Below are 12074 nucleotides of genomic sequence, written 5' to 3'. Positions count from 1 at the left end.
CCTTTGGTGAACAGTGAACTAGTTCAACAAACAGACTTCATGCATAATGAACTTTCTTTTACTTTCACACTATCCGTTGTTACCCAGATGAGGACGGGTTCCCTTCTGAGTCTGATTCCTCTCAAGGTTTCTTCCCCTTTATCATCGTAGGGAGTTTTTCCTCGCCACCGTCACCACTGGCTCGCTCAATAGGGATAAATTCACACCCTTAAAATCTGTATCCTGTGTTTATATGTTTCTGTAAAGCTGCTTTGAGATAACGTCCATTGTTAAAAGCGCTATACAAATAGAATTGAATTGAATTCAACTGTCCGTTCTAAGGTTCATACAACAATGGGACATTTAATGGCCTCAAAGCCATTGGAAATCCTTGCTATTGACTTCTGTCTCCTAGAGCGGGCAAGTGACGGGCGAGAAAATGTACTTGTAGTCACGGATGTGTTTTCAAAGTTCACACAGGCCTATCCAACTAAAGACAAAAGAGCTAGCACTGGCCCATATCCTGACTGAGAGGTGGTTCTATGTGTATGGCGAGATCAAATGTGAAGTGAGTGTGCCTTGCTAGAGACAGTCCCCGTACTGTGTGGATCTGCGTTGGCTGTCCACCTGGCTACCTGGCAGCCTTGTTTTCTGATAAAACTTTAAAATTTAAATAAAAGTACAAATATGACAATTACAGGGTGCACGGTGGCTTAGTGGTTAGCACATTTGCCTCACACCTGCAGGGTTGAGGGTTTAATTCCTGCTGCTGCCCTCTGTGTCCGGAGTTTGCGTGTTCTCCTTGTGCTGTGGGTACTCCGGTTTCCTCCCCCAGTCCAGGCATGCATGGTAGGCTGATTGGCATGTCCAAAGTGTCCATAGTGTATGGGGGTTCATTTCCCACCACTGCCCTGTGTGTGCGGAGTTTGTGCTGCAGGAGTTTCCTCCGGGGACTCTGGTTTCCTCCCAAAGATATGCATGGTAGGCTGATTGGCATGTCCAAAGTGTCCGTAGTGTATGAATGGGTGTGTGAATGTGTATGTGATTGTGCCCTGGGATGTATTGGCACCCTGTCCAGAGTGTACCCTGCCTTTTGCCCCATGCCCCCTGGGATAGGCTCCAGGTTCCCAGTGACCCTGTAGGATAAGTATAGAAAATGGATGGATGGTTGGATGAATAATAATAATAATAATAATAATAATAATAATAATAATAATAATAATAACACGCTATTTGCGTAGCGAACTCGTCTGTTTAATCGAGTTCAAGCTGCACAGTGATATAACAGCGCCATCTACGGTCAAATTTAGGGTTGCAACGGAACCAACCAGCGAGTGCTAACTTCCGCACGGACCGGTTATTGTGGAACGCCGTGTATCAGCTGCTGGTGGAACTGTAGACGTGTACATACAGAGTGGTTTGTATTTGATAAGTTTGGCTTTCCAGTCAAATCTAAGTGTGTTGAACTGAACGTTATTCAGCGTGCAGGAGCGATGGCCACCGTCGAAGAGCTGAAGCTACGAATCCGTGAATTAGAAAACGAGCTAATAAAGTGTAAACAGCAGCGAAGCCAAGAGAATCTTCCAAACCCAGTGCTTCGAGCAAAGATTGAGAAGATGAGCGCTGAAGTGGTGGATTCAAACCCATATAGGTAGGTGTACTTTAGTACGAAGAGTGATTGAACGACAGATAATCAGGATAAACTGTCATTTCTGTCTTCTTCCTGTACTGTATGATACTAAATCAAGTGCTCCTTTCCTCGCAGCCGGCTCATGGCGTTGAAACGCATGGGAATAGTTGAAGACTACGAGGTAATGCAGGTGTACTTTGGTCGATATATAAATGCAGACGTCTGTGTATGTTGTGTGTTTGTGTTAATCACTGTGTGTTTGTGTTAATCACTGTGTGTTTGTGTTAATCACTGTGTGTAGAAAATCCGCTCGTTTGCTGTGGCCGTGGTGGGAGTGGGAGGGGTGGGCAGTGTCACTGCTGAGATGCTCACCAGATGTGGCATTGGTAAGGTAATGCAATCTTCTCGTTCTGTTACTGTACACACACACACACACACGCACTCACCTGCCTCTTTCTAGGAACATCACACTGGCTAGGAGATTCTGCAAATCTCTGATTTCTGTTGCAGTCAGCTCTGGTGATTGAGGAGGCCGCTGAAGTACACGTCACTCACTGTCATGTTCATAGATCCAGTTTGAGACAAGTTTGTGACGTGGTGCAATATCATGGTGGAAGTAGCCATTATAAGATGGGTAAACAGATGCACATGGTCAGCAACAATACACGGATCCGGCTGTGGCATTTAAATGATGCTTGATTGGTATTAAGGCACAAGGTATGCCAAGAAAACATTCCCCACACCATTACACCCACCCGCCTGAACTGTTGACACAAGGCAGGTAGAGTCCATGGATTCATGCTGTCGATACCAAATTCTGACCCTACCATCTGCGTGTTGCAGCATTAATCTAGCTTTATCAGACCAGGTGACGTTTTTCTTGGATGTTATCTTTAGTAGTCCAGTTTCGGTGAGCTTGTGCTCGGAGATTCCTGTTCTTGGCTGACACGAGTGGAGCCTGAAGTTGTCTTCTGTTGTAGCCCGGATGTGCCTTTCTGTGCACCACAGTTGTAAAGAGTGGTTATACGAGTTAATGTAGCCATTGTTTTGGCGTGAACCAGTCCAGCCGTCGTCCTCTGACCTCTCTCATCAGCAAGGTGTTTCCCCCCACAGAACTGCTACTCAGTGGTTGTCACGCAGAGCCGCAGTTTGGAAAATACCAGAAGATCCTGAATTGGGTGTGTCAGATAAGGGAGACATACAAAATGTACAGTGCTGGGGGTCCTCCAGGACAGGTTTGTGAACCCCTGCCCTAGAGCATGGGTGCCCAAGTCCAGTCCTGTTCATGTATCACTCTCCAGCGTTTACTTACAACACAGCAAGCTCTAACATTCAGGCCTCATGCATTTATATAGGGAGTAGGGAGTCAGTTCAGGTTCAGACAAAATCAGCAACAGTTTAACACCTTTTAACACACAGATTGCAAGTTCATGAGGTACACCTGCCTCGTAGCTACACGTATTCCCCATTTTATCAGGTACAACTACTACATACACTAAGCAGGTATATAGTTAGTAACCACGTGCCTTCTGTTGCCCTGCACAGTATGTCAGCCCCATCATTCCCATCTGTTCATGGAAATGGACCATCACTGAGCAGATACTATCTCTGTGGTGGGTCATTCTCAGCACAGCAGTCATGGTAGTTTGCATGTGATACTGGTACAAGTGTGTCAGGTGCATCAACATTGTTGGAGTTTTAAACACTTTGTACACCTGATGTTCACACATCTTGGTTGGTCCATCAATCGTGGTTGGATTGCAGTTAGAGCTCATTTTCCATGCAGAGTATGTGTTAATGATCCCAGAGGCCTTTCCCAGTGTCACTTTCTGAGCAGAGGACCACTGTTGGCTGGATATTCTTGCTTGGTGGACTGTTTACTCTGCCCATGTGTTGATAATCTATGCAGAGCGATAAATGGACTATAGTCAGTGAGCATATATCTACAGAGTGCACCTATATGTGAGGTTTCCATAATAAAGTGAAGCCAAAAAGGCAGGTATCAAATAAACTGAATGATTGTATATAGGAAAAGTTCAATATATCAACAGCAACCCCTTCTTTTTTTTACTCTCCACTAATGGGCAGATGTGCTTTATTTTGCTGTGTGTTTGCTTGTTTCTTTCCTGCTGTAGTTGTTGTTGTTTGATTATGACAAAGTGGAGCTGGCCAATATGAACCGCCTCTTCTTCCAGCCGCATCAAGCAGGGCTCAGCAAAGTGGAGGCGGCAGAGCACACACTGAGGTGAAGGACACACACTAGACCTATTTCAGGCTTTGTGTTCGAATTGTTTGCAGCTTTTTTCTTTTCATCAGTTGTCATCAACGTTATGACACGCACTGTACCTAGAGGAAGAGAGGAGAGTTGAACACCTTGTTAACATGACATACCATATCATTCCTATCAGATGTCAGTTCACAATAAAATGGTACTGAATGTGGTCAAAAATAACATCACATGTTTTTAACATCATCCTCACTTCTCATTGGCCTGCAGGAATATCAATCCAGATGTTATATTTGAGACGCACAATTACAACATCACTACTATGGACAACTTTACACATTTCATGGACCGCATCAGGTGACTGAGTCCTGACCCACATGCTATAATGGCATTTATGTTTTTGAAAGGTAATTATTTCTCATTTTAATGTATTGCTCACATCTGCGTATTATTTGTGTATGTGTGTCTGTGTGTGTTTCAGTAATGGCGGCCTTCAAGAAGGAAAGCGTGTGGATTTGGTGTTGAGTTGTGTGGATAATTTTGAGGCTCGAATGGCCATTAACACGGTGGGTATTTTATTTATTTAGCTTTGTTTGTTTTTCACTGAAATATTTCCGAAATGTTGTAAATCTCCTTATGTTTGCTTAATTCAATTGAAGGGAAATTGTAATGCTGCAGCACATAAAGACATCCTATACAATTGTGTGCTTCCAACTTTGTGGTACCAGTTTGAGGAAGGCCCGTATATGGGTGTGATGGTCAGGCGTCCACAAACTTTTGGCCACATAGTGTGACATTGTTTTGGATAAAGGATTTTCTACAATTGCAGAGCTATTTTGTATTTTTTTGTAAGCCCATATGATACCAAACTACACTACCGGTCAAAAGTTTGGAGACACTTGACTGAAATGTTTCTCATGATCTTAAAAATCTTTTGAGCTGAAGTAGGGCAGCAATAACTAATAGATAAAATCAATAATAATCGACTACTCTTTATCAATTAGTTGGTCTGCGCGTGGCACGGGGGAGATTTACTCATTACGTTACTTCTGTTCCGAAAACACGCTTCATAGAATAAATACTAAAGTTGTGTCCCAAATGAAGTACTATACACTTACACTATGCACTATGTACTATACTGTATATACCAATCAGTTATGAAAATAATCGTTATGATTAAATGTTTGAAATCGGTGTTGTAGATAAAAAATATAAATTGTGCCGACATATTCATCTCTTTCATTAGAAAACGAACAATTTATTTACAAAAAAACTTTATTTAAATGATCGACTCGAGCGAAATATTCCGAAAAGCAGCCAATAAGAGGCCAGCGTAGGTGTGAACTCTTTTAATGCTGTTTAAAAGCATCTCAGGGAAATTCCTCAAGAAATCGGTTGAGAAAACGCCAAGAATACATTTCTGGAAATTCTAGACAAAAAGGGCGTCTACTTTGAAGATGCTAAAATATTAAATTATTTAGATTTATTTGGGATTTTTTTTATCACAACATAATTCCCATGGTTCCATTTGTGTTATTCCAGAGTTTTGATGACTTTATTATTATAATTATTCTGAAATGTAGGGGGGATTATATAAATAAACAATGAGTGTGTCTAAATTTTTGACCGGTAGTGTACATTAAGTTCTGGTTGTTAAAGATGGCTTCCCTCATAACGTTACAGCATTCAGGGACATGGTTAAGTTATGTCAATGTTCATAGACTACAGTAGGTCACATTATGTCCTAAACTCGTCTATGTCCCAGACTCAGTGAGTCCGTGTGGCAGCTGCCCTGTATGCAGTTTGAAGCAGATGTTTATTTGCTGAGAGATTATTTCTTTCTTCTTATTGGTTAGCTGCATTAGACTTCGAGTTTCAGACAAAACTAAAGAAGGAAATATCTAGCACCAAACATGTCTTGGCTGATCCACTACATTTGATAATTTTTTTTTTTTTTTTTTTTTTTTACTGAATCCTGTAATGGTAAATTGCACAGAATCTGGGTGTGCCTTTTACCAAAATGCTGTGTGTTTAATCCCTCTCTAGGCTTGTAACGAGTTGGGTCAGACATGGATGGAGTCTGGAGTGAGTGAGAATGCCGTGTCTGGACACATACAGCTCATCATTCCAGGGGAAACAGCATGTTTTGCTGTAGGTACACTATTTACCTGTTTAATAAGCAGAGGATGAGTTGAATTTGGTGTGTTATTTTAGGGTGAACATAAAGGAGAAAATTGTGCAAAATGTTAGGTTCCTCTCGTATTCAGTGAAATTGGCATGCTTGTTTTTAACAGTGATTTGTGGCCCAACCGTTTCTGATGAGAATCATATTAACAATGTTTATGTTGTCATCTAATGTTGAAATATGACGTGCCTCCTTTGTCCTGGCGAGATTGACATGGTTTATATGTAGTTGCTTTTGCTTGGCAGTGTGCCCCTCCACTGGTAGTGGCAGCGAACATCGATGAGAAGACTCTAAAGAAGGATGGGGTGTGTGCCGCCAGTCTACCCACCACCATGGGCGTTGTTGCTGGGATCCTGGTGCAGAATGTCTTAAAGTAAGAGCCAGTCACAGCTATGGGTAGGGGTTGAACATCATGCAGGGTTCCCATGTGTTCAGGAAAACCTGGAAAATTGTTGACTTAATTTCCAGTCAAGGAAAACACATGGATAATCCCATCTAGAGATGGTAGACTATCAGATTATTATTTCTGTATGTTCAGAGTTGAGTCAGCCTTTGTGTCCGACCTCCTCCTTGCTCCGCCCCAACAGTTACTCACTCATTCTCAACTTTAGGCCTTACGTTTATGTCAGCTGAGACATGCTAGAGTGACATATATATAAACCAGAGACATTCACATAAGTACATCATATCATGGACGTGATCGGGTCACTCTGACCTGACACTATACCATCGCTGGAAGAAACATACTGAAGTAACATGATTGATTATAATTGTCTATAATGATGATTATTGAATAACAGGTTGAATTATTTAATTCCAGTTGTTGTTTAAGTAAAAATCTATGGACCCTCTGTTGTAGGTATCTGCTCAGGTTTGGAACCGTGAGCTTTTACCTGGGCTATAACGCCATGCAGGACTTTTTCCCTACGATGTCCATGAAAGCCAACCCTCAGTGTGATGACAGACACTGCAGGAGGCAACAGGAGGAGTACATAGTGAGCATCTGTTCTTCCTTCGCTCGTCAGCTACAGTGTTATTTACCTTGCAAAGCTACAAACCGAATGCTTGTCGAAGCATTTCACACACAAACACACACCACTGCTTTTGCGTGAAGTTCTTTGAACCTAATACCAATCCCAATGATGTTCTTGAAACAGAAAAAAGAAGCTGAGCATCCCAAACAGGAAGTAGTGGAGGAGGAAGAGGAAGTAGTGCACGAAGAAAATGAGTGGGGTGAGTGAAGCACCCACATACAGTGGGGTTTATTTTCACCTTTTTAGTTGTTCTGTTTATTCATTATATATTTTACACTCTTACACTGCTGTGTATTTGTAGCCTGTGTACAGTAGTACTGCATTGTTATGTGTTGCAACATGGTCCTGATTCATGTAGAGGAATGCATACGAGATGTATTGGGATTACAGTTGCTGCGATGGTTTGGGACTGCAATTACCACATGCAGTTCTGCACTCGGGTCTCCTATAGTGAACAGTGAACTAGTTCAACAAACAGACTTCATGTACAAACCATAATGAACTTTCTTTTATTTCACACTATGCGTTGTTACCCAGATGAGGACGGGTTCCCTTCTGAGTCTGGTTCCTCTCAAGGTTTCTTCCTCATATCATCGTAGGGAGTTTTTCCTCACCACCGTCTCGCTCAATAGGGATAAATTCACACACTTAAAACCTCTATCCTGTGTTTATATATTTCTGTAAAGCTGCTTTGAGACAATGTCCGTTGTAAAAAGCGCTATACAAATAAAATTGAATTGAATGTGTAAAGGCATGCATACGAGATGTATAGCGGATCGACTATTAAAAAGCCACTTGGCTTCACTTTTTTTCTGTGAAATTTTACCACATTTTCAGGTTGCCATTGATAGAATAATACAGTTTTTATATGTTCAGTTTCCACATAAATAGCGAGAACGTGAACTGAGTCCAATTGTAAGCAATAGGTTACAACCAGAAGAGCTTCTTTTATTTTTCAGGAACCTTTTTTAGGTCCTGCTCCAGTGTAGCTACTTTTCCACAGACCAGGAATTGTTGGGGCAGAGCTTACTATGTAGACTCAAAAGATGTTTGTGGTGTTCAGATTTGGGACAGTAACAAGCTGTATCACACCACCCTGTTGATGCTTATTTAACCCCACAGTGGAGGGTTAGCATCCAGTTAATATTTTCTGTGTAAAACTACCACTACCAAGCAAGGGAAATTCATTTTTGGAAAAAAAAAAAAAGACTGTCATCAATATACTATGCTTTGATAGACAGTTGAATTGCATTATATATCAATCTAGTGAAAACTAGTGTTTATTCCTTCCTTTCTTGCTTCTTCACCCTCTCATCAGAGATATAATTCACGCCATGTTAAAATGACCACAGAATACAGCACATGGCAGAAGATAAAATCCTGTGTGGTGTTTGTTGTGTATAACCATGTTCTACCTGTGCTTTGATTAGGTATAGAGCTGGTGTCTGAGATCACAGCGGCGGAGCTTCAGGATGCATCAGGTCCAAAGCCAGATTTACCACAGGGCATAACTGTAGCCTACACCATCCCCAATAAGGTACAAACAACATAAACCTGACCGTAATCCTGTCCCATCATTATCTGACAGTACATATATTATAACAATAATAGTGACTTTCTGTACCTTTTCTTTAATGTTCATTTTTGTTTAATGTATACTGGAGGAAATAAGTATTGAATGTGTCATTTTTTCTAGTAAATATATTTCCAATGAGGTTATTCACATGAAATTGTCACCAGACATCAGTATTAAGTCAAGAAATCTGGAAATATAAAGAATTCACAACATTAAATCCATAAATAAAGTTATGTATAATAAAGTGGAATGACACAGGAAAAATGTATTGAACACACTAAGAAAAAGCAGTTCTCCAAGGCAAGGAACCAGCTGAAATCTATAAGTAGTTAGAAAGTAATTATACCTCCTATCTGTGCAAATTAATATCAGCTGGGTTAGTAAACTGATGGTCTATAAAAAGGCTTTTTGTTACCAAGGTGTCACACAAGAAACATCTCATGATGGGTAAAAGCAAAGAGCTCTCTCAAGACCTTTGAAACCTTATTGTTGCAAAACATATGGATGGAATCGGATACGGACGTATTTCAAAACTTCTGAATCTTCCAGTAAGAAACATCGGGTCCATTATCCGCAAGTGGACGCAACATCACGCCGTCATCAACCGGCCACACGCAGGAGCTCCTTGTAAGATTTCTGACCAGGGATTCAGAAGAGTAGCTCAAGAGCCAAGGACCACTCAGAAAGAGCTCCAGAAACACTTGGAGGCAGCAGGTGCCATCATCACCGAGAAAACAATAGGCAATGCACTCCACTGCTCACGCTCACCCCGCAACACTCCATTACTAAAGAAAAGGCATGTCGAAGCTCGTTTATGGACAAGCCTATGAAACACTGGGAGAGTGTAGTCTGGTCAGACGAGAGCAAGATTTAACTTTTTGGCTGTCATACTACACACCATGTTTGGAGAAGAAATGGCACTGCACATCACCCTAAAAACACTACACCAACAGTGAAGTTCGGAGGTGGAAGTATCATGGTGTGGGGCTGTTTTTCCTCACCTGGTACTGGCAGACTTCATATAATTGAAGGAACGATGAATAGAACCCTTTACCGGGAGAGTCTTGAGAAGAATCTGCTGCCATCCACCAGGATGATGAAGATGAGACGTGGGTGGACCTTCCAGCAGGAGAACGATCCAAAGCATACAGCAAAGGAAACTCTCAATTGGTTTCAGAGAAAAAAAAAATCAGTCAATCACCTGACTTGAATCCAACTGAACAAGATTTAAAGACAATATGTTTAGAAGAATGGGCCGAACAGAGACTTCTCCACTAAGTATTAAGTAAATTTCAGTTAGCGTGTTCAATTGTTTCCTGTGTCATTCCACTTTATTACACATTACTTCATTTATGGACTTTAATGTGTGGATTTCTTGAGTTAATACTGATGTCTGGTGAAAATTTCATGTGAATAACCTCATTGGAAATATATTCACTGAAAAAAATGTTCAATACTTATTTCCCACACTGTATCTGATCTGATTGTATTTACTTCTTGTATGATCCTGTAACAAGCAGTTTTCTTTACAGGAATTCCCCCTGAACCTATCACCCCTCCCCCACATACTCCGCCTACCAGCCATCCATGTTAACATTGTTGTCTGCCTTTTGTATTTTTCCTCAGGATGTAAAGTCAGGAGAGACCGTGGAAGAGACGGACCAGAGTCTAGAGGAGTTGATGGCTCAAATGAAGAAGCTGTAGAGGCAGATGGTCTCCTGATTTTTCATACAGACACAAGTTCCTCTCACTGTGTTCTGAGGCGCTACAATACATGAAATCAATATACACAATTGTCAGGTTAAAAAAAAAACTCTTTACTTACAAAGACATTACAGCTGCAGCTAATGGAACATACTGACCAAGATTTCTCCATTCATCTACATTTTCCAATGCCTGTCTAAAAATATAAATGGGGATGCTAATATGTAAACACTGTACATGAAAACTGTGTATTAAGGAGATATTTCATAATTGTTTGCCCTCGTCAGTCGTATTGCTCAACGGTTACTGTGGTCAACTCAATTGAAAACAAAATATCACAGATGACTGTGAGGATTAGTTGTTTTTTCCCCCATCACTGTTAAGTCTTTCTAACTGAACATTTTCATTTCAATTGCTCAAAGATATTTGAGCTCCTAGATGTCCTTGTTCAATAAAGTATTTATTGACATTCAAGGTAACATACACAATCATATGTTTGTCATATTTATTGTACGTACACACATTAAATAGTTGTAGTTGAAATATTGTGTTTGCCTCCAGCCATTAAATTTAAACCCAGTATTTTCACTATAAAATGGTTGCAGTATAATTCAGTTTTTCAGCAGACTAAAGGTATGCAAATGCATGAATGCATGAGTCTTCATTTAGCAGCTCAGTCAATGATATATTTGCAACCTTGGGAACTTCTTCCATTTGGAACTACTGTAAATGACAAAAAAAATGTTTAACATACCCAAATGATTAACTATGTAACTATGGTGCACACACACCATGTTTCATGTGCAAAAATGTGCTTGAGTGTACATTTAACAGGGATGAAAGATAAGGGCATGTAACACTCAATAACATCAACAATACTGTTGCAGAAGCATTAAAGTTGATCATGTGGAAAAAAATAAGTACACCCCATGGAATTTGTTGGCTTTTTTGACATATTTGGACAAGCAAACATTTGATCAGCTTTGAATCAGTGCCTATTTATGAAGTAAAATGATATGATTGAATCATTTATTCAACAGAAATATCAATAGATGTGATAATATTCTGTGGAAAAAGTATGTACACCCTTGGCCTCGGAAGCTAGTTTTGCTCCCTTTAGCAGAAATAATTTCTTGTAGGTGTTTTGCATAATTGTCCACCAGGCTTGCTGGAATTTTTGACCATTCTTCCATGCAATATTCTTTCAGTTGCAAGATGTTTGAGGGTTTTCTTGCATGTTCTCCCCGTTTCAAATCATAACTTTTCAATGGGATTGAAATCCAGGCTTTGACTCTGCCATTCCATAACCTTCCATTTCTTCTTTTTGAGCCATTCCTTGGTGGATTTTCTTGTGTGCTTAGGATCATTATCCTGTTGAAAGGTCAACTTCAACTTTCGGCCACATGGCCTCAGATTACCTTCAAGCACTCTTTGATATGATGCAGAATTCATCGTTGTCATAGTAGTCAATGAATGCAAGCTGTCTACCGTGCTTCACAGTTGGTATGAGGTGCTTCTCCTGAAACGCCATCTTTGGTCTGTGCCAAACATGTCTGCTGTTACTGTGGCCAAACAACTCTATCTTTGATTCCTCTGTCCAGAGCAAATTATTCTAAAAGGCTTAGTCTTTGCCTATATGCTCATTGGCAAACTAGTATTGCAAAGGCTTTTTCCTGGCTCGCCTCCCATGCAGGTTAAATTTGTGCAATCTCTTTCTGAATGTAGAAGCATGCACTTTG

General features: G+C 40.6%; 1 protein-coding gene across 1 annotated transcript; it reads left to right on the top strand.

Annotated features, from left to right (window-relative positions):
- Nucleotides 1–1339: 1339 nt before the first annotated feature.
- uba5 (ubiquitin-like modifier activating enzyme 5) lies at nt 1340–10814 on the top strand. Its single transcript, XM_053621888.1, has 12 exons — nt 1340–1630; nt 1745–1790; nt 1911–2000; nt 3745–3854; nt 4107–4193; nt 4318–4402; nt 5883–5987; nt 6267–6394; nt 6881–7016; nt 7179–7254; nt 8486–8592; nt 10258–10814. Exons 1-12 carry the CDS (start codon nt 1473–1475, stop codon nt 10333–10335), a joined length of 1206 nt encoding a protein of 401 aa, XP_053477863.1. The 5' UTR covers nt 1340–1472; the 3' UTR covers nt 10336–10814.
- The last annotated feature ends 1260 nt before the right edge of the window (nt 10815–12074 follow it).

The sequence above is a fragment of the Ictalurus furcatus genome, chromosome 1, assembly GCF_023375685.1.
Source record: "Ictalurus furcatus strain D&B chromosome 1, Billie_1.0, whole genome shotgun sequence".
Taxonomy (NCBI): Eukaryota; Metazoa; Chordata; class Actinopteri; order Siluriformes; family Ictaluridae; genus Ictalurus; species Ictalurus furcatus.
Note: the sequence above shows the minus strand (reverse complement) of the source record. Positions and strands in the feature narration are given on the sequence as shown.